Source organism: Acomys russatus, chromosome X (assembly GCF_903995435.1).
Source record: "Acomys russatus chromosome X, mAcoRus1.1, whole genome shotgun sequence".
NCBI classification, from domain to species: Eukaryota; Metazoa; Chordata; class Mammalia; order Rodentia; family Muridae; genus Acomys; species Acomys russatus.
In genome coordinates, this window is record NC_067169.1 from 117,659,904 (window position 1) to 117,682,754 (window position 22,851).

Genomic DNA, 22,851 nt, shown 5'->3' on the forward strand with positions numbered 1-22,851 from the left:
GTGCTTAAAAAATAGGTAGAGGGACACAGAAGATGGAGGTGGCATAGATGCCTGTGTATGAGATTTTCAAAAAAATTTACTTAGCTACTTTTTTATCCTTTATTTATTGTGTCAAATGTTTGCTTTGGCTGGGATGTGGTGGCACATGCTTTAATCCCAGCACTCAGGAGGTAGAGGCAGGCAGATCTCTGTGAGTTTGAGGACAGCCTGGTCTTACAAAGTGAATCCAGGGCAGCCAAGACTACAGTAAGAAACCTTGTCTCGAAAACACCAAAAAAAAAAAAAAAAAAAAGTTTGCTTTGACTATTTCAAAGATGTATTAAAAAAAAGAATATAACTTGTAAATAGCTCTAGTATTTTCCAGTAAAAGTTAATATAAATCCTTGGTTTTTGGTATAATTCTTTTTTTGGAGGTTTGTTTTGGTTTGTTTTTTCAAGACAGGGTTTCTTTGTGTAGCCTTTGCTGTCTTGGACTTGTTTTGTAGACCAGGCTGACCTCAAACTCACAGAGATCCCCACATCTTTTTGCCTCCCTGAGTGCTGGCATTACAGGCATGTAACACCACATGTGCTTCTTAGTGTAATTCTGTCTATATATTTGTGCTAGTGATTGGTGATCATTCATGAATGATGAGTATTTTTTTATTTCTAGGTGTGCCAAAGAATCAGCACATAAAGATTTTAAAAAGGCAGTTGGTGCCTTCTCTGTAACTTATGATCCAGAAAATTATCAGCTGGTCATTTTGGTGAGTGTTTTTAATTATCCAGTTTTGTTTATTTCATTTGGGGCATTTGCTTTGGTAACAATATTGTTAACTTTGAATCACTCAGTCCATCAACGAAGTCACCTCAAAGCGAGCACACATGTTGATTGACATGCACTTTCGAAGTCTGCGCACTAAGTTGTCTCTTATACTGAGAAATGAAGAAGCCAGTAAACAACTGGAGGTATGTTTCTTTCCATAGCACTATTGGTAAGGCTGTCCAGAAATAACTGTATGGTTCTCAAATTCAAGTATGGACAGCTTGTTTATTTACTATTTCCCAATAGTTTGAAAACTTAAATTGTATAAAATATAACCATACTAAAGCTTTCATGCCTGTTATTTTGAAATTACATAGCATTCATATATTTCAAGGAAATTTTGGACATTTCGTGTTTACCCCAAGTTTGTCGACACTGCTATAAAGTGAGACAATACTTCTTCTATGTAACATGTTATCATTAAAGTATTAGAAAGTATTTAAATATCTTATTCCTTTCATTATATATGTTTATCTCTGTTTAAAGGGGTATAGAACTTCTTCGTTCTAATTGGTTGTCACTCTTTAAAACTCCTGTCCTCAGATTCCTGCCAGAGGCTATTTCCCTAACTTACTATTTCGTCTCTTAAGGTGCATTTTATCTACTTTTATTAATCCTCCAGTAATTGCCATTACCATGCATTTATTTTCATTGATAACTATCTAGTACTTCCATCCATTACCATAGAAACTAAATGGATTTTATTTTAATGTACCAACTCAAGTAGATTGCTGTCAAATTGGAGCGTTCCCTCATCATTATTCATTCTGTTAAGGGGGAATCATCAGTTGATATAGCAAAAGAAGGGAGTTTCAAAATGCAGTTAAGAGAAAAGGTAGTTGAGGCTGTGAAAATTGTCATTTTCCAACTTGATGTGTAATCGATAACCTTTTAACAGGAAAGGAAAATTTTACTTTTGTTTGCTAAGTGGACATTGAGGTCCGTTTGACTGTTTTTTGCTCTCATTCTTTCTTGATGTCCCCCATGTTCACACTTTTGTGGTTTGTTTAGTGACTTTCTCATAACTTTTAGGCCACAGCAGCCTTCGTAATTTCATTGTGAGTATTATGAAAATGTACTCATATACCTCTTCTTAAGCATCTAATTCTTCTTGAATGTCTTTACCATACCTTTGGTTTACATGTATCCATAAATTATCAATGGGAAGAATGAACCAAGCTAATGAATCAAAATGCAAAAACATGACTTCTTGGAAAATCTTAGAAAACTTTGTACACTTTACTACTATCTTTAGAAAAACTGTTGTTTTTTTAAAATAGCTTACGTTAGATATATCCATCATTCAAATTATGAGGTGTGTTGAATAATGATAAACTAGTGTGCATGCCTATTTTCTTCACTACTAATATTAAAGAGGTCCATAAATCCTTTTAAGAAATACCCATTTTTAACATGAGCCACTAATCTGTTTGGTTTTCATTAATGGCATGTTAGAACTAAACATTCAGTTTTTATATGCTACTTAAAAGCAGTGATTATCCACATGTGTGGGGTATCATTGGAACTTAGTTTGTCATTGCTGACTATGTTAAAGAGTTCATCAAGCTTATGGATCCATATCACAAAGTCTTGCAGACTCTGAATGTATAACTAATACAATTTTTATATTTCTGTATTCTGTAAGTGCTCATCACTTAAGTGCCAAAACACAAACTTTTAGGAAACTTTTCCTTAGTTTTGGGGACTGGAGAGTGTGTTGTTTTAGTGCCACATTTCAACAGAAGGAGTTTAGATCCCCCATACCTCATGATAGATGATGAAAATGGCACCATTTCTCTTAAAATTTACTAATATATCTATAATAAAAAGTGCAGTGAATAGTTTTTCCTTAAAGGTGGCATTTTTAATTTTGTTATTTAAATTTAATTGAGTCTGTCAGACCAAGTGAGCTATTTTTCAATTGGGAATATTTTGTCTGCTTCTTAATTATTATATTGTGGATATCATTGAATAACAAAGGCAGCCTTGCAAATAGGTTTTCAAAAGTAACTTTGAAAAACTGTCAACAAGCTCTTTCCTGTTAACAAAAAAAAAAAAATGTTTTAAATGGCACAGACCTTTAGTAGCCTAAAACAAACTTGTGTGTGATTCTAAAATTAGTTTTCAACTAAAGCAATTTATAGGACCCTGATATATAGGGTCAAGATAATTTACATGGCTGACCTAAATGAAATTGTCTTAATAACTGATAAAGCATGTTCACCAGTTGTGCATTTCTCTTCAGAGTTCAAGGCAGCTTGCCTCAAGATTTCATGAACAGTTTATCGTACGAGAAGATCTGATGGGTCTAGCAATTGGTACTCATGGTGCTAATATTCAGCAAGCTAGAAAAGTACCTGGGGTTACTGCTATTGATTTAGATGAGGATACCTGCACATTTCATATTTATGGAGAGGTAAATATTTCACCATATAATCCATTTCCCCCCTCAAAGAAGCAAACAGACAGCATTTCAAATGCTAAATCTTTTCTTTTGATACTACACCCCTCCACCCTTCTTTACTAGGATCAGGATGCAGTGAAAAAGGCTAGAAGCTTTCTGGAATTTGCTGAAGATGTCATACAAGTTCCACGTAACTTAGTAGGTAAGTTAAAAAAAAAAAAAACTTAAGATATAGTAGAAAAACAAAACTCTAGTACACAGACAGGTTCTATACCAGTTGAATCTCTTTCCATCACTGAAAAGTGTAATCTAATTGAAGCAATCTTTGAAATGTAGCCTGTTCCTATAGTGTAAAGATTATATTTTCAGAAGATATACAAGAAGTACTTTGGTAGTTCAGACCTATAAATGGCTGAAAGGATAAATTTTACCTAGTCTCATAGTGTATTTTTGGTATAATAGTATTAGTTTTTTTTATAGTTGGTAATATTTGATGAAATAGTTTTATAATTTGGAGATATTTGGTAAAATGATTGCATTCATGTCAGTTATTGCTAAGTTCAAGATCTGGATGTATGTTACCTAGATGTAGTAAGTTTGAAAGGTAAATTAAACTCCAAATATCCTGAGATTTTATGGAGTCATTGGTAGCTCCTCCTTTTAAGTTGAACAATGTTTCTTAATCATCACTATGGTGGGTGTTAGCATTAGGAACTTTTTACTTGCGTTCCCAAATTATTCAGCTAGCTTTAGTAGAACAAACCAAAGCCTGGTATAGCTTTATAAAAGAAAATACAAAATGTGTTTTTAATTTATAAGTTAATTTGGGGTATATTGTCTCTTAATTCTCTTGTAGAAGTTTAAAATGAATAACTTTATGTGTTTTATATACATAGTTTACAAGATTCATGGCTACATTTCATCAAAATAGAATTGTAATCATCTTTCAGTGTCATTTAAAAAGCACTAGTAATGCTCTAGCATTCAGGAGATGGGATCACAAATTCAAGGATAACAGAGGTACACATAGCAAGACCCTGACTCCAAAAAAGCCCAAGAGTCATGGAATTTTTTTCTCATTAATAAAAACAGCTTGACGGTAAGGTATAAATACCAGTGAAGTTAGTTTACATGTATGCTACAACACAAGTATGTGAATGGAGTGTTACCAATACACATAGCAGTTGTATAGAAGATGCATACATAGCACAGGATGAAGTGATTATGTTAGAACCATGCTTAGACATATTTGGTAGCATTGTGACTTTGGGTGATTTAGCTCTTGAGAGTAGCGTATATATGAATGTGGTAATTAATGGCCTAGCTACTTAATTGAAATGTAGGTATGTGTAGTACCTAACACAGTTCTGTGCGCAGTAGAAAATTGATGTTTTCTTTTCTTTATTCATAACTACTCCGTTTCATTACAACAGATTTATAGCATGTTGTTCCTTTGGAGTTTGGAAGCAACTGCAGTAATAGGACTAGACTAGACTAGATTAGATTAGATTACCAAAGATGAAAGTGACATTATACCTGTAGTCTTGTATTGGATGTAGAGAATGTTTGAAGTTTCTTTTCACCAAAAAGCCTGTTGTAAATCAGTGTAACTGACTTTTCATTGTGTTTATACTTAGTAATATGAGAGAATTCTGTTTGGGGAAGTCATGCTGTAATACTGGGAATGCTGGAATTCAGAAAGCATTTTTTTCTGAGGTTTGCTGGGCAGAAGTTCAGGGAGATGTTGTAATTAGAATTTCATGAGTTCTGTAGAATCTCACCTACTTACTTATTTTCTGTTTTTCACAAACTTTCAGTATGCACACCAATTTATCTTTCTTAAAAAGTTGCTTGTGGCCGGGCATGTACACACACACCTATATCCCAGCACTTGGGGAGGCAGAAGCGGTGGATTTCTGTGAGTTTGAGGCCAGCCTGGTCTACAGAGTGAGTTCCAGGATAGCTAAGGTTACACAGAGAAACCCTGTCTCGCACAAACAAACAAAAAAGTTGCTTGTTCTTTATGCAGTTTAACAATGAATTTCAGTAGTCAAGATACTATCTTAATAGAAACATGCTAAAACACCACTTTTCTTTATGCTAATTTATACCTTTATTAAAGTTAACCTTCATGAATAAATAAGGATTTTACAGAAAAAAACAGTGTATGTTTGTATATGTATATCTATATTTACTTGCTTTTCATTTGAAGAAGAGTAGAGCAGAAATTATAACATTTTAAATTAGGAATCCTGGTTTAGTAGCATGAGTTTTGTCCTCTAACCACTGGCCAATCCAAAGAGCTCATGGTAGAGAAATGAGGAGTTCACACACAGCAAGAATGTCAAAGCTGTGGCTCTGGTTACAAGAACCATGAATCCTTCTGTAAGAAGATCTTTTGCCAGTTTCTTATTTAGAATAGCTGAAAGCAACTTTTGACTTCCCTTTTCACCAATTTTGCCTCAGGTGAGGTGGTAGAACAAGCTTATAACAGCATTTTAGTCATGTCTTATGTAAGTGGTTTAGGTTCCAAGGCTGAGCCCTTGAAATTTGATATAGCTCATATATGGGTTTCTAGAATTAGTAGTGCCTAACTTATAAATTATTGCTATATACTCATGTATGATGGTGGCCATGAAAGCAGTCATGACCCAGTTTTATATATAATTGAATTTTACACAGAGGTGCAACCAAATGCTATTTATTACTAGTACTTGATTCTTCTGTGTTTCAACATATATTACTGAAGAATATTTCTAAACTTTTATTGTCATTTTGAGTTATCTGAAAGTGTGCTTTACCTTTGAATATGCTTCTCTAAATTGTGACTAGTACATAGAAATAATATTCTGTTAGTTACATTAGCCTGAAGAATTTGTTCCTTTTAGTATTTAGGTAGCTCCCTGAGTTCCCTTTAAACTTAACAACATTTGCCAATATTCCATACATAATTCTAAAAATAGTTTCTATTTATAAATTAGGAAATGTGAATCAGAACTAGATAAAAATTGAAGTTATCAAGTGATAACTTGTAGAGCTTTACAGAGTGCTAAATACAACAGTCCCAGTAAGCTTAAAGTATACACTCTTCTGTAGTTAAGAGGTTCTCTTTGAGTAACCTTTAAAATTTTTAAATTCCCCAATCAGTTTACAAGTACTAATCAACTGTAGTACCTGACCAAAGGAGTTTAAATAATGACCTAATCAAAGAGACTAATTTATAATTAAACTATCTTCTTCTTAAGAAGCTTCTGTTTTAAATTTTATAATCCAGTATGTATATGTGAATGTGTAAGATAGTTTATAGTGAAGTGTGCTTGTAGGATTTGAGTGGTGCCTTCTTAAAGCCAAACATGAATTATTTATTTCTTAGGCAAAGTAATAGGAAAAAATGGAAAACTGATTCAAGAGATCGTGGACAAGTCAGGAGTTGTGAGGGTGAGGATTGAGGCTGAAAGTGAGAAAAATGTGCCACAAGAAGAGGTATGTAATAGTGCTAATGTTTCTTGTTTGTCTAAGAAAAGTAAGTTTTTGTGTGTGTGTCTTTGTGTTTTACTTAATAATGTAGAGGCTCCTGTATTATATGCATGTAAGGTTTTTTTTTTTTTTTTTTTTTTTTTTTGTGATTCTGGGAATCAAATCCAGTACTTTGTGCCTACTGGGTATGTGCTCTACTATTGAGCATGAATATAAAGCAGTTTTTAGACAGACTATCTGCTTGAGTTTGGTTTGGTTTGGTTTTTGGCTGTGCAACACAGGGTTTCTCTGTGTTTTCTTTGGCTGTCTTAGAACTCTGTCTATGTAGAACAAGCTGGCCTTGACCTTCTATCTGCCTGCCTCTGCCTCATGAGTACTGGGAATAAAGTCATGTGCCACCACCAACCACCCAGTTTTCTAATGCTGGTGTTTAGTTAAGTAATTTTTACCACTATTTATCTTATTTTGTGATCTTATAATAGATAGCCATGAGTTTGCTCATACAAAGTGTACATTATAGGTTCTGCCATAAATGGCAATTAATTCTCAGTCTTATCTACCTGAACATAAGATTATTGGTAGTAACCTTTTAAGTAGCTGTATGGATGTGGGAAGGAACAACAAGGTCCGAGATGGAATTGTATTCTCAAGATGCTGTCTAAACACAAGGTCAGAATTTTTATGTTAATTAGCTGTCTTTTACAAAAAATTATTTTAATTGAAGTTAAATCTATTTAGTGGGGTGGTTTTGGGTTTTTGTTTTGTTTTGGTTTTTGGTTTTTGGTTTTTTTTGGGACAGGGTTTCTCTGTGTAGCCTTGGCTGTCTTGGACTCACTTTGTAGACCAGGCTGGCCTCGAACTCACAGCGATCTGCCTGCCTCTGCCTCCCCAGTGCTGGCCCACTTAGTGTTTTTTAAGATTTATTTTTATTCATTAAAGTGTCTGTGTCTGTGTGTGTGTGTGTGTGTGTGTGTGTGTGTGTGTGAGAGAGAGAGAGAGAGAGAGAGACAGAGAGAGAGAGAGAACATAAGAGAGAATGGATCCCTTTGAGATGGAGTTGCAGGCAGTTGTAAGCTGCCTGACTTGGTTGCTGAAACCAAACTCGGTTCCTCTGCCAGAACAGTACATGTTCTTAAACCTCTAAGCCATCTGTCTCTAACCCCTGATTTGGTTTTTAATTGTATAATTTTTTACTCCCTATAATTTTATATATTAAAACCCTTTAATAGTAATCTGTGCTCTTAAACATCATTGTTAATGAGAAAAAGTGAACTTTAAACATTTTGTTTGTCCTTAATTTGTTGAATTATAAGATTGCTTTATACATAATTAAATGGCTATGCTTAACAAAAAAAAAGTCACTGATACAGTAATGGAACTAAATAATTATAAAATTGGTACTTTTTATCTTTTGTGTTTATGTTTTTTATCAAGGAAATTATGCCACCAAATTCCCTACCTTCCAGTAATTCAAGGGTTGGACCTAATTCCTCTGAAGAAAAGAAACATTTAGATACAAAGGAAAACAGCACCCATTTCTCTCAGCCTAACAGTACAAAAGTTCAGAGGGTAAGAATTAATTTGTCACCTCTAACCACACTAAAAGTAACTTCTTTGACACAGATTCCACATTTGGTATTTGGGCTGTTTTCTCTGGTTAGATTTGCAGGCTACTCTTATTCTATGTTTTCACATATGATTGATACCATATGAGATTTCAAAACAAAGTAATTCATATTTTTCCATTTATTCACAATGACAGATCTTAAGCTATAAACCTAATGGGGTCACTTTTTTCAGTTGAGGGTGGACTTTTTTTTCCATGCTGTAACTCCTTAAATTTTGCAGGTGTTGTAAGTCACAGTGTACCTTCAATTAGATATGTTAGTTACTTCTTAAAGCAATATTTTAGAAACTGATTTTCACTATTTGAACTAACCTATTTAGAAATGCATTTAGAAGTCCTGCAGTGAAAGTCCTGCGTTCAGGCTTCTGTGTATCGTTCATTATAGTTAATCACATCACTTGCATTCCTTATACTACTTTAGGTGTTAGTGGTTTCATCAATTGTAGCAGGGGAACCCCAGAAACCTGAACCCAAGGCTTGGCAGGTAGGAAACCATTCCTTGAAAAATACATTTTAAGTTGATATTTTAATGTTTATTCCCCTTGTTAAGAAAGACTACAAATGAGCCTCATGGTTGAGGGCTGGTGGAGGAATGTTTGTGGGTATTTGGATCCACGGCCCTGCATTAAATCTCAAACAACTTCATTTCACTTAGTAGTTCTTCCATGTCCAATGTCATTTCCTACCAGCCTTTCCCCTATGTCTTTTAGGGATATTTGAGCCCTACTGAAATTCTTGAAATTCTCTGCAGTTTATTATAATTGCTGCTTCTAGATATGTACACTAGAAACCCAAGTATGGTTTTATTCTACCCAGACTGTTTTTTATCCTGCGTTTTCTATATCTCTGACCGTGTTGTGAGTGAAGCTTTCCTTGTGTACCCTACCACAGGTCTCTCACCTACCCCATGCTCCTGTGTGCTCATCCAGAGCATAATGTTTTTTATGTTTTCTTGTTGGTCTCCTCAGCCACATTGTAAACTCCTTGATATCAGGGTCTCTTATCTGGCCTATGAGAATTGCTTATAATAAGGATGGTATAACTCAGAGAGACTAAAAGAAAAATGTCATTTATCCAAAGAAGTAAAACAGCAAGTAGACTGGATATTCCTTTCTGCTGAGCATTCTAGTTCTCATCTTAGAACAGAGAATCACTTTGTCCTAATAATTACTGTTCTTTATTTTCAATTTATTCAGATTTTCTCATTAAACACTTAAATTAGAGTTGTCCTTGGGTACTCTAACAGTTTGTACTGTTATAAGAGAAAATACTTTTAAATGATGTTCTTCAAATTCAGCCTAATTAAATCTACAACACAGAATTTAAAGCTTATTTTGGTGATTACTTGGAAAGCATGTAGTATTCCCTCACTTAATATTTGGCACTTGGCAATAATACAGTTAATGCCTTTGTGACTCTCTATGCTAGTGAAAAAAGGAATAATATTGGGGGAGGGTTATATATTGTAGTACAAAAAAAGAAAATCCTTACACGTTTTCTTGGCCACCTGATAGTTCAGATAGTCACTGCTGCTAGGAAGCAGTACCATGCCTACCAGATGATAACAAAGCTATAAGGAATATTTTCTGATGGTTCAGTTGTGTTCTTCATCAGTAGTAACATTCTTGTACAAGATAAAGAAAATCCTGTGTCCTTCCCTTCCTTATCCTGAACCTACTCTATAATGACTGCAAGCAGGCAAAAGCATCCCAACAATCACTACATGTACCAAGAAAACATTCTTTAGGAAAGAGTGGTACTTTGCTCAAGAGATAGATTCTTGGTCTTTTATACCTTTTAACTGCCAAACACTTATAACTGTAATATTTTTCATTAGTTATGTGTGAATACCAATAACCATGTATATTTTTTCAGTAGCAAACTAATTAAACTGTTCTCAACTTAGACTGTGTCTTAATTGTCCCCTCTTTGTACTGCTGTGACTAGGCTTCCCTACTGGTTGTGATATGGAATGGCTTGGGTTTTTTCTTATGCTAATGAAAAGTACACATATTTAGATTGTACCTTTAAAACAACCCCTATATTAAAGTGGTATACATAGAGAGAAAATCAAAGTTTTTCTTCTGATTGAATTGTGTAAGATTTTCATAATATATTTTTGAGATTTATATGGACTTGTTAAACATTATGCTTATGATTTTACCCTGATTTTTTGTTGTTGTTGTTGTTGTTTTACAGATAGCTCAGTGTATTTTAATTTATTCTGATTTTTGTTCATGATTTGAATTCTGTTGGTTTGGTTAGCAAAATTGAATTTGTTTGTTTTTTGTTGTTTTTGGGTTTTTTTGTATGTGTGTTTTTACATTTGTATCCCTTGTGTCTGATTTTAAGCTGAATTTAGTATAGGTAAAACTTATAATAAATGAATTAAAGCATAAGTATTCATCTCATTTATACTACACATCTCACAATAAAGCTTGAATAATTTTTAGTTATATATGTTATTTTCCTGACTTTAAATGGTGGTCTTTAAAAACAATGTGATATCTAAGGAATCACTCTATTGATCTGCCCTTATTGAGATATGAAACTTGGTTTTACATATTTCTTTATATTTTAAATGGATATTTGTGTGCTTACTGCTTACCAGACCGTATGCTAGAGATTTAGTCATTAGTTATTTTTCGGTTTTTTGTTTCTTTGTTTTTTTTTTTAAATTAACCATCACTAGTTCTTTCAGTTCACTGTTATTATTTCTTTTTCAGGGTATGGTTCCATTTGTTTTTGTGGGAACAAAAGACAGCATCGCTAATGCCACTGTTCTTTTGGATTATCACCTGAACTATTTAAAGGTGAGGACAGGATGACTTTAAATTTCTAATCTTCTTGTGCTGAATTATTAAAAACTGTATAGTAAATCTTTCCAAAACTAGGATCCTTCTAAACTATACACAACAGTGTGTGACTTTGTAAAAATAATAAAGTACTCTCATTGTTTTTAGTTTATTTCTTTTAAAAACATGTTAATTTTTCATTGTAAATCTTAGGGCTCTCAATACATTCCTATATTTATGATTATTCTTCTGTTAAGCCCTTAGACTCAATTTAGGTAATGATTTTTATATATGTATACACACAATCTTAATATAGTTGATCCTTCTAGATTTTGTGAATCTTTTCCAATCTAAATTTTGTATAGCACTTGCCTTTGTTGTCCCTCTTATGTTATTTATCATAGAAATCCTAGCATTTTGTGAAGTCCTCTGTTTAAATGTATGTCCATCTTACTGTTTTTACAGTAAGTATGTCTCCTTTAGCTTGCAAGCTGGGAAGTGGGAACCTGAGGCTATTAGTAGAAAGAGCACAGGATTGGCAATACAGCTATGAACTATGTGACTTTAGGCAAGTCACTGCCCTATACTAAATGCTTTTCAATTTCCCTTTGGCCCAAATGTCATAAAATTTAATCAAATTCTAATTGTTTTATTTTTATAATGTCTTATTTGTGTGTGTGTGTGCGCGCGTGTGTGTCAGATTTATATAGTTTTTTTAAAGTCCACAAAATGATATGTTTTATTTATGATGGTATGTTAAGATGTATTTGCTGACTTAAAGAATAAAATGTGAATGAGTCTGCTAGTAAGAGTGAAAGGAGAAAAGGTGCAGTATCTGGTCATTCTGTTCATTCATTTACTAAGTAAACATGGGAAGTTTTCATCCAGCAAGGTGGGCTTGGGTAGTATGCCACTTTAATTTGCCCATTTATTTTCTGTTGGACAGTGTTTTATGTACAATCTGTTGTATGTGTTTTCCTTTATAATCTTAGCTAAAATAATTATCATGACCTAGATATATAGGGCTACATTGTGTCATGTCCCTTGTTCTTTGAATTAATGCTCTTTCTTAGATAATTTTATTTTTCTCTATTGAACATCTTGTCTAGTAATTGGCAGCTGTTCCATGGCCATTCTTTCCATCACCAAATCATCTTTTGGTTGGCTCTGGCATCTCACCAAGACTGACTGCTTTGCCTAAGTAGAATAACTGTGGAATACCGTTTTGTTATGCAAGACCTAAATAACATATTCCATGAGCTAGAAATATACCTTTACAGGAAGCTGCTCACTCAGCTTCAGTTTTTCCTTTATTCTACTCAGTTTATTACAGATTCTGGTTTAGAGAACAAGTAAAATTAACTGTGGATTCTCATTCTGACTTTTTTTTTTCACCAGATGTCAGAACCAAGATTTTGACAAGTTAGTTTCAATGACCTCTTCTTGATTGACGCACTGAATATTTGCTGTCGTTACATATCTTGCTTCCTGTAGCTAATAAGTGAGATGCCCAGCCAGGCATGGTGGCGCACGCCTTTAATCCCAGCACTTGGGAGGCAGAGGCAGGTGCATTGATGTGAGTTCGAAACCAGCCTGGTCTACAAAACGAGTCCAGGACAACCAAGGCTGCACAGAAAAACCCTGGCTTGAAAAACCAAAACAATAAAAATAAAAAATTTAAAAGTGAGATGCTCATGGATATGTTAGAAAGGCAAAGATTAAAATGAAAGTTTTGTCTGGATTTGACAGAACCCAAGTTCTTGCACATACTACGTATAAGGGTCTATCAGTGAATTTTGGAGTTTATAAATTCTGTTTAACTCAAATTATGTTGTTTGCTATACTTGTTTAAACAGTTTTAAGTATTTTAAAAAGTTTTTTTCAAGGCATGATGTGAGACATAGGTGTTTTGATGTGACACCTAGGGATTTCCCCCCCCCTCATAAAAAGGTATATTAGCATTTTTAGTTTATTGGAAATAAGTGATCCTTAATTGTATAATTATATCTAAAAATAATATATTTTCTTTTTTAAAAATACCCCAAGCATAATGCTTTGCAAATTAAAATATTAACTGACGAAATAATTTCATTGAGCTCATTTATAATGTGTGATTATTTAAGGTTAGTTGATTAAACCTTAAATGTCTGTTAATTTATTTGTATTTTTATACTTCTTAGTAATTGTTTTTAGTCAATTATACATCCAAAAGTCCCCAAACTAACATATCTCTGCCTTATCCACAGACTAATTGAATAATAGTGCCAAATCACTCAATCTTGAATTTATTCAATATAACTTTAAGACTGAGTGTTTTTGTTATATCTCTAAGTCTTGACATCAGTAAGTATATCTATAGTAATCTTTTTAAGGAGACATTCAATTTCCTGATAATTCTGTGTTGATAGTGTTTACTATAAACTTTTAACTGAACTTGAAATATTTTCAGTATACTTTTTTATCTGATGAAAAGGAGAAAGGTATTACTAAGTAAAATGTCAAATTATTTTTACTGTTATCTTGTATATTTTAAATAGGAAGTAGACCAGTTGCGTTTGGAGAGATTACAAATTGATGAGCAGTTGCGACAAATTGGAGCTAGTTCTAGACCACCACCAAATCGTACAGATAAGGAAAAAGGCTATGTGACTGATGATGGTCAAGGAATGGGTCGAGGTAGTAGACCTTACAGAAATAGGGGGCACGGCAGACGCGGTCCTGGATATACTTCAGGTACAAACTAAGCATTTTCCTCAGTAACTTTATCTGTTCCTAGATTTAATAGCTGGTAATCTCTAATCTCATTAGAACTCCATTATAACAATTTCTTCTCACTACATGGTTTCCAACTCACAATGGGTCAAATTGTGTTTCAAGACACATGTAGACTAAAAGCCTGCTAATGACACACACAGTTCACAGGGCATTTGTGATTTCTGTTTATATTCTAATTGGGGATAAATCTGCTTAAGCCCTTGTGTGTTGATGACCTAAGACCTCTCCTGATTTTTTTACTGTATAGCCAAAACTTTTTTCATTTGTGTACTGTGGCTCATTTTTTGTCAGGCATGTGCTAGTCATACTTGCTGGATGGACTATGTAAATCAGGGGTCTACGTCCTCTGGCTCATAAGGTGATTTTGAGTAGCATGGCCAAAGTCAGCCATAGGCATAGTCAAGAAGTAGGCAAAGTGTCTCTTTGCCTTCCCAGCTCTTCTATCCATGCTTCTTTCTTTTCTCCCAGTAACTTTTAGTAAACCCAGTACCTACCTACGAGTTCCTCTGTCTTTCTTGCTCAACTGTGTATCTACTATGTAACTTGCTAATGATGGTATACAATATAATCCATCTCACAAATATTTGCATTTCAAAAGGGAACTCTTTAAGATGGAAAACCTTCGAGATCCACAGGACTGACGCTATAATGATGAAGCTAAAATTGGTCTTTAGCTCCAACAGAGGAAGAGAGAGAGGTAGAACAGGTGATATTCCAGAGTGGGGAGAGATACCCACTCATAAGGCCAGCGTTGAACCTAACCCATAACCCTCCTCCCAACAGTTTGTTCTTTTTACAACTGAATTTCCACCTCACTGTGGTGGAGCTCTTTTTCCCTACTCCCATCCCCTATGTCACTAACTTCCCTCAGACTTAAAGAGTTGTTTTACAGGGATCCTTTGTTCACTCATTCCACTGGGAGTGGGAGGGAGATTGTGGGCTATGCATCAGGAATGCATATATCCCCTTTCATTGGGGATAATCCCACAAGAGACCCTCCCCTGCAACACAAATATCATGGTGGTCCTTACTGGCTGCTTTTAGAATTGGCTAAAATGTGTACATCCTTCTGCCCCAATGCCTAATATTACAAGCTCTCATAGAAATTTTGATTATGAAAGTATTAAATTGTTATAGACATTTTTCCTCCATTGATCACAGCTATTTAAAAATATGGCACCTTCAGATATGAACGTAGGTAGCTAACAACACCCTTTTTTAATTGTATAAGCAAAATTACTTGAAATATGGCAAGCCCTTGATTTTGAATTTAAAATTTCTTGTTTTAAAACACAAAAGATGGGTATATTCTTTGGTAGGCTTCTAAATTGGGAAAAATATAGACTCACCCCTGAAACTTCATCTCTGGAAGCGTCTGTTACCCTTTTTTAAAAGTCAGACAATGGTATATAACTTTTAACTCTCGATAGGAACTAATTCTGAAGCATCAAATGCTTCTGAAACAGAATCTGACCACAGAGACGAACTCAGTGATTGGTCATTAGCTCCAACAGAGGAAGAGAGGGAGAGCTTCCTGCGCAGAGGAGACGGACGGAGGCGTGGAGGAGGAGGAAGAGGACAAGGAGGAAGAGGAAGAGGAGGAGGCTTCAAAGGTATAGTGGTTTACATAACTAAGTAGTAAAGAATAAAGGCCAATGAGATGGCTCAGTGAATAGAGGTACTTGCTGCCAAGTATGAAACTCTAGTTCAATCCCCAGGACCCACATGATGAAAGGAATGTGAAACAACTTCTGCTACTTATCTTCTGGCCTGTACACATAAGCTGTGGTGTATGTGCCCCTACACATACACACCTAAAAATAAATGAATAAAAGTGTAATAATTTTTAAAAGAGAGGGAAGTAAAGATGAAAAGTAAACTGTTAGCTGTTTGAAGCTGAATAAAAATCTTGGTGATAGATTCTTTGTGTTTATCATTATAATGATTACTTTTTCGTTTGTGTAGTAGCAGAATATCAGATAGCCTTCCTTTATGATTTATGGAAACTGAATAAATAATGAGAACTAATTCCCCTTTGGGGTTTCTAATCAGCATCTGATCGTTAATCCAGGTTGACCTGTTGATTCATAAAATACCTTCAGAATGTTTTGTTTCTTGTTACCAGAGTAGATTATTTACTGTTGAATAATTGAAACTGATAGGTTCTTCATTACATTTTAGCTTCTATTGTTGGTCTAAATGGGGGATCTGAAAATATAAAAGTTTGAGCAAATGTTTTAGAGTCAGTAACTGTTAAACGTTTTTAAACTATTAATACAGGAAATGAGGACCATTCCCGAACAGATAATCGTCCACGTAATCCCAGAGAGGCTAAAGGAAGAACAGCTGATGGATCCCTGCAGGTAAAAGTTAGTAAATTCTTTCCATCTAAGTAGTTTGAATGTGGCCATTTGAGAGTTGAAAGGTTATTCTACTTTATTTTAAAATATATCCAAAGATGATAATAACTCCACGGTATATGAAATATTTTGCTTCAGCATTACAATTGTGGAAATCTTAGGCCTTTGTGACAAATACACAAGTATGAGGATTTCTCCAGGGAATGTGTTGTCTTAAGTATTTTTTAATACTTTGGCAGCCAAATAATAATTTTCAGACCCCATTGGTGGTTTTCCAACCCTCTGAAACAAATATTCTGAATGAAGTGTACTAACTGACCTGAGTCAGGTACCCTCTCCCTTTAACTGCAGAGATATCCCTTTGCCTTTATCTGTCTTGTAGTCATGATAAGATAGGGTTTATGATAATCCAGCTAGTTCCCATGCCCTGTGGGTCAGCTGTTCATTTACATGTACAGTCTAGTCTGAGGATCCCTTCTCAAGTAGCTATTGTCAGTGCTTAACCAGTTGTTAAGTAATTTCAGATTTACTCCCTGAACACATCCAAGTACCTTTACTAAGTGCCTCTTATGTGTTTTATCTCACCTAATCTTACAGTAATCCATTGATGTAAGTTTTAATTGTTCAATTTATAGGTAAGTAAAGAGAAGCTGCATTTAAGTGCCCATAGTTACTTAGCTAGCATAAGATGTGATATACATTCAAATTTTGATATCTGATTCTCAAAACTCATGTTCTCTTTCACTTTATAACTATTAACTCTATATCTGTAAACCAAGTAATGGGTTCCTTTCTGTCTAGAAAAAAATATCCATTAATAGTTAATTTTAACTCAAAATTTTTATAGTAGAATCTTTATAATCCATGCCAACTCTAAGGGAATCCTAACTTCATGGCAGTTTCTGAAGGAACAGATAAAAAAAGCTAGTAGTGGTCAGCCTTGACACTTAAAATAGTTTATAGCCCTTAGAATGTTATTTTTAAATTACACTAATCTTCATACCTTCCTAGGATTCTAGTTCTACAAATCATAGTTTCTAGATTCCCCTTGTCATGTTATTCTTCAGCATTCAAGTAATAAGGCCATTAAGTTCCTAGAAAGTAACAATACTAGTTTTTTTACAGTTTATACTAGACTGATACAAACTGAGACCAAAAATTTAAGCTAGAACATTATTTAGAATTTTTAAATGTCTTTTTTTTTTTAATGAATATATTTTATGTGTGTGAGTATGTAGGTGATTCAGTCATGGACTGAAAGTGGAATTACAGGTGCTTGTGAGCCACAACTGCTGAGCCGTCTACCCATTTAGACTTTGAAGCAGCTATAAAGGAAGTTTCTAAAGGATCAGGTGGAGATTTCAGTATAAAAAACTTACTGATAACTATGATTAATGTAAATGTGGGAGCTAAAGGTTAGTTCGTGAAAGGGCTAGTTGAATTTTCATTGTGGTGAAGCTATAATAGAAAGACATTATTTTGTGTCTCTTGAATTTCACAGTTGTTGCAGAATAAGTCATTCTTTTTGAAATATGATGTTATTGTGAGTTGTGCTTTGTGTGTGTGCATGCATGTGTATCCATATGGTATGCCATATGCTCTGCATATAGCATATGTATCTTCTATTAGCCAATAATAGTAATTTGTTTTAAATGATCTCACTATTTTATTCTGCTTAGAATATAAAGTAGGAGAATACAAAGTTAGATTTTTTTTTCTCTTAGATTGGACTCAGTGATGGCCACTGTTTTCCAGCTAAAGAACAATGAAGAGCCTACTATGCTTTAATTTTTTACATTTAAGTGCATTGGTGTTTTTTCTGCACATATGTCCGATCACATGGAGGTGGAGTTACAGGCATTTGTGAGCTGCCATTTGGGTGCTGGGAATTGAACCTCAGTGCTCTTAACCATTGAGGCATCTCTTGCATTCCACTTCTATTTTTGAGACAGGATCTCACTTATGTAGCTCTGGATAGCCTGAAGCTCACAGATCCATCTGTTTCCATTTCTCCCTTTAACATGTGAAGTTCACATTTCAGGCTTACATTTTTTTCATCAGGCCATTTACATAGGATCTGGTGTGAATATATATAACAACTATAATTTGTTTTAGATCAAAGTTGGCTGCAATAATGACAGGGGTGTCCACATTAATCCATTACAGAATACCTCCAGTGAAGGTAACCGGCTGCGCACGGGTAAAGATCGTAACCAGAAGAAGGAAAAGCCAGACAGCGTGGATGGGCAGCAACCACTCGTGAATGGAGTACCCTAAACTGCATAATTCTGAAGTTATATTTCCTCTACCATTTCCGTAATTCTTACTCCATTTTAGAAAACTTTGTTAGGCCAAAGACAAATAGTAGGCAAGATGGCACAGGGCATGAAATGAACAAAAATTCTGCAAAGAATTTTTTTGATATTGGCCATAAACAACAATCTTCTAGATTTGCACAAAAAGATCTTGAAATTTGAAGCATAACTTTTAAGTACACTTAACACTTCAGGGCAGGATTTACTTTTATTTTTTAAAAATACTAAGCAGTGATCTTTATTAACTAGGACCATTTTTTCTGCATTGGGCTATATAACTCAGCAGTACGTTTCAGTCTTTCTGAGTAAATCACATTTGTGGTAATAATACTAGATCTCTGTCTTCAGTCTCATATAAAGTCTCCATGAAATGCTGTGCCATTTCATGTCCTGTGTCAGTTTATGTTTTGGTCCACTTTTCCAGTATTTTAGTGGACCCTGAAATGTGTGTGATGTGACATTTGTCATTTTCATTAGCAAAAAAAAAAAAGTTGTATGATCTGTGCCTTTTTTATATCTTGGCAGGTAGGAATATTATATTTGGATGCAGAGTTCAGGGAAGATAAGTTGGAAACACTAAATGTTAAAGATGTAGCAAACCCTGTCAAACATTAGTACTTTATAGAAGAATGCATGCTTTCCATATTTTTTTCCTTACATAAACATCAGCTTAGGCAGTATAAAGAATAGGACTTGTTTTTTGTTTTTATTTTATTGCACTGAAGTATGACAAATAGTGTTATTGGAAGGGATGTGTAATTTTTCTGTATAGACAGGAGAAGAAATTACTATCTTTTCATTTGGGAGAGGCTAAAAATGTTTTCAGCTACTTGCAAATCTTCCTGGTCGAAAGTTAGTAGGATATGCCTGCTCTTTGGCCTGATGATAAATTTCAACTTAAGAGACTTTTTTTTTTTTTGTCCTCCCCAAATTTTGTCAAGTTTTTCATTCATATTTTATGTTGAAGCTTATTTTGGGGAGCTATGAAGGTCATTTTCATGAATACATAATAACCCTCAGAAGTACAGGTACTTTGAGAAACATTGGAAGCAGGTTAAATGCTTTGTAACTTTGAAATACGAAGTCTAATGTATAAGCAGAACTGAAAAGCAGATCTAGGATTGGTTAACAAATAATACTTTTTCTTTGATTTTTGATTTTGTTTTTGGTTTTTCTTTTGTTTTGGTTTTGGTTTTTTTAATGTGTTGAGTCTTATTTTTGAGGTTTTTCTCTTTTTTAATGAATAAAATTTACTGAAGAAAAATATGTGAAGAACCTTCACTCTGAGATGTTATATTTTTCTTAAAAAATAACTCCGAGTAGGGGTACCACTGAATCTGTACAGAGCCGTACAAACCGAAGTTCTGCCTCTGATGTACTTTGTGAATTTTTCTTTGAATTTTCATTTTCCATTTTCTTTTCCTTGCATACAAATAAGCATATAAAATGGCAACAAACTGCACATGATTTCACAACTATTAAAAAGTCTTTTAAAAAGTATTGCCAAACATTAATGTTGATTTCTAGTTATTTATTCTGGAAATGTATAGTATTTGAAAACAAATTGGTACCTTGCACACATCATCTGTAAGCTGTTCAGTTTAAAATACTGTAGATAATTAACCAAGGTAGAATGACCTTGTAATGTAACTGCTCTTGGGCAATATTCTCTGTACATATTAGCGACAACAGATTGGATTTTATGTTGACATTTGTTTGGTTATAGTGCAATATATTTTGTATGCAAGCAGTTTCAATAAAGTTTGATCTTCCTCTGCTAAATTGATGTTGATGCAATCCTTACAATGATTGCTTTTAAAATTTTAAGATAGGAAAGAAATCTATAGAAAGTGTTCTGTTACAAAATGTAACTGTTACCATTGGAAATTTCACATGTCATAGGAGGTTAGCCGTTATTTACCAACTTTCAAGAACGTAATCTTGTTTAATAAATAAGGTGAAAAATCAACAAATGGTACACAGTCACAGTGTACTGTTAAAATATGCACTAAGTCTCTTTTTTACAAAGGCTGAATTCAGCAAGGCGCTAACTTGCTTAAATGTGAATTACTAACTTCTAAAACTGTAATTTGATTCACATGTTTTCAAATGGAGTTGGAGTTGATTCATATTTCAATATTTGTGTGCAAAATGTGTATGTTTTTTCAGTTCAAAGTCATGTTTTTAAAATCTTATTAAAGTTTCAAAAATCTGAAGATTGTTTATCTTATCTAGATGTAAATTTTTATTAAAAAGTTGCACTTATGAAAAAGCAAAATATTAGTCTGACAGATGTTTGCTCTGGTTTTAAATTTCGACACAAATGGCAAAAATAATGTGTTGGGGCTAGAGGAGATATTTATCATTCAAAGCAGATAATCACTTTACATGGTGTGTGTGTGTAATATGTGATGTGTATGTAGGTATCCACCAACATTAGAAGAGAGAATCAGAGCCCCTGAAATTAAGAGTTACAGGTTGTTGTGTGCCTCCATGTAGGTGCTGTAAATTGAACCCAGGTCTTATAGAAGAGGAGTAAGCTTGTAACTGCTAAGCCATCTCTCCAGCCCTATTTATCAGTGTGGCAGAGTCTCACACTAACCAGAGCTGGCTTGGAATTTATTATATAGACCAGGGTTACCTCAAACTCATGGCAGTCCTTTTGCTCCTGAATGTTGAGATTTTATATGGGTTGGAGCCTGGCTTTTATATGTTCTTTAAAAACAAAAGTAGAAGTTTGTGTGCTTTCTAAAGGGGGGAGGGGGAAGGTGGGTAGATGGATAAGAGCTGGGAAGGGCCTGGGAGGAATAGGGAGAGGGAAAACCATGATCAAAATATATTGAATAAAAAGCTATTTTGTTTTAACAAAAAGAGGAAATACTTAAATTCTACTATATGTTCCAGTTATAAAATTCAGTATTTTGAGACATAGAATTCCAGTACATAATATTAAGCATTCATTCATGTCTGTGCATACATTAGAACACCCTTCCATTGTGGGGTGGGGCAAGCAGGCCTTCGTAGTTTAAAAAAGGCGATTTATACATTTTTAAAATTTAATTCTGTGTATACATGTGTGCCATGGTATGCATGTGGAGGTCAGAGAACAATTTTTTAAAGTTGATTATTTCCATGAGTCCTGGGGAATCAAACTCAAGTACTCAGGCTTGGAGGGAAGCACCTTACCTGCTGAATTCAAAACAAGAAAGTAATAATTTATTCGTTGAAAACTTTTGGCATGAATATAATCACCCCTGATTTCCTTCCCTCCTACTCCTATGCTTTACTACTACTTTCCCCTCCAAAGGCCGTGTATTTTTTTAAGCCCATTGACTGAACCATTTATTGTTTCCAGTATGTTCATTGTTAAAGGGTCATCTACTGAGCCTGTCAGGGACTGAATCCCCAAAGAAAACTTACTCTCCCTCTTCCTCTTTGTGCAGCCATCAACTCCAAAGTTCATCAGATAGGGGTAGATCTTCCACCAATGCTGGTGTTTGGCTGGTCTCTTGCATAGAATCAGAGTCACTGCGCAATCATGTGTGCAAAGCCCTGTCATATCCAGAAAACACTCCATAGAAAGTCCTTCCCTACCTCTAGCGCCTACAGTCTTTTACCTTGGGGTGGAGGTGTGATAGAGATGTTCCCATGAGGGCTGAAAAATCCATAAAGTTTCGGCCTTTCCTAAGTTTACCTCAAAGAATATTCATGCTTTTAACTCAATGTTTTTCCCAAGCCTCTGCTATGCTATAACATAAAAATGTATGCCTACTACCTTTTTCTACAATGTGTATTTCACTGCAGATTGCAAACAATGATAATGCTAACATGTCTAAAATTTATCTCATTTTGTAAACTTAAAAGGATTCTTGTAAGCTAAAGGAAATCCACCTCTCAGGTTGAATGGAATCCAGATAAGTAATACCAATCAACAGCCTAAGTTTCCCACATATTGCCCGTCTCGGATGGTGGTATTCCACACCCTTTCCCTAGTTTTGGGATTTCTTTTCTGGCTACCTGATTGCCACCTTTCTTTACCCAACACTGGCTGATTGGTGAGTTCCTCCCTTCTTAGTTGGCATAGATGCTTCCCTTTGTCCGAGAGACTGTGGACACCTCTGGTTTACTGGAGCGAAGGCACCTCAACCTTGATCTTCACAACTGGCAGGACCTTCAGCTACTCAGGACCTTTCTCTTAGGGTGAGCTGCTGCTTTGGCACAGTATTTTTGGGGTTTTTGGTTGGTTGGTTGGTTTTTTTGTTGCTGCTAAAAACCCAGCTCTTAGACTGTATC

At 34.6% G+C, this 22,851-nt stretch overlaps 1 protein-coding gene across 17 annotated transcripts in view; it reads left to right on the top strand.

Moving 5' to 3' along the window:
* Positions 1 to 20,068, top strand: part of Fmr1 (fragile X messenger ribonucleoprotein 1) — a 36,104-nt gene extending 16,036 nt beyond the window's left edge. Inside the window, exons 6-18 of one of the 17 annotated variants that reach the window (XM_051142217.1) lie at positions 653 to 746; positions 832 to 948; positions 3,051 to 3,221; positions 3,333 to 3,411; positions 6,583 to 6,692; positions 8,121 to 8,255; positions 8,735 to 8,797; positions 11,040 to 11,126; positions 13,646 to 13,841; positions 14,482 to 14,589; positions 15,314 to 15,496; positions 16,164 to 16,252; positions 18,410 to 20,068. In XM_051142217.1, coding sequence (XP_050998174.1) covers positions 653 to 746; positions 832 to 948; positions 3,051 to 3,221; positions 3,333 to 3,411; positions 6,583 to 6,692; positions 8,121 to 8,255; positions 8,735 to 8,797; positions 11,040 to 11,126; positions 13,646 to 13,841; positions 14,482 to 14,589; positions 15,314 to 15,496; positions 16,164 to 16,252; positions 18,410 to 18,520 — 1,543 coding nt within the window. In that variant the 3' untranslated portion in view covers positions 18,521 to 20,068. Of the gene's footprint in view, positions 1 to 652; positions 747 to 831; positions 949 to 3,050; positions 3,222 to 3,332; positions 3,412 to 6,582; positions 6,693 to 8,120; positions 8,256 to 8,734; positions 8,798 to 11,039; positions 11,127 to 13,645; positions 13,842 to 14,481; positions 14,590 to 15,313; positions 15,497 to 16,163; positions 16,253 to 18,409 lie in introns of those variants that run through there. The other 16 variants (XM_051142220.1, XM_051142218.1, XR_007830213.1 and 13 more) reach the window with 16 other exon arrangements.
* Positions 20,069 to 22,851: the final 2,783 nt, after the last annotated feature.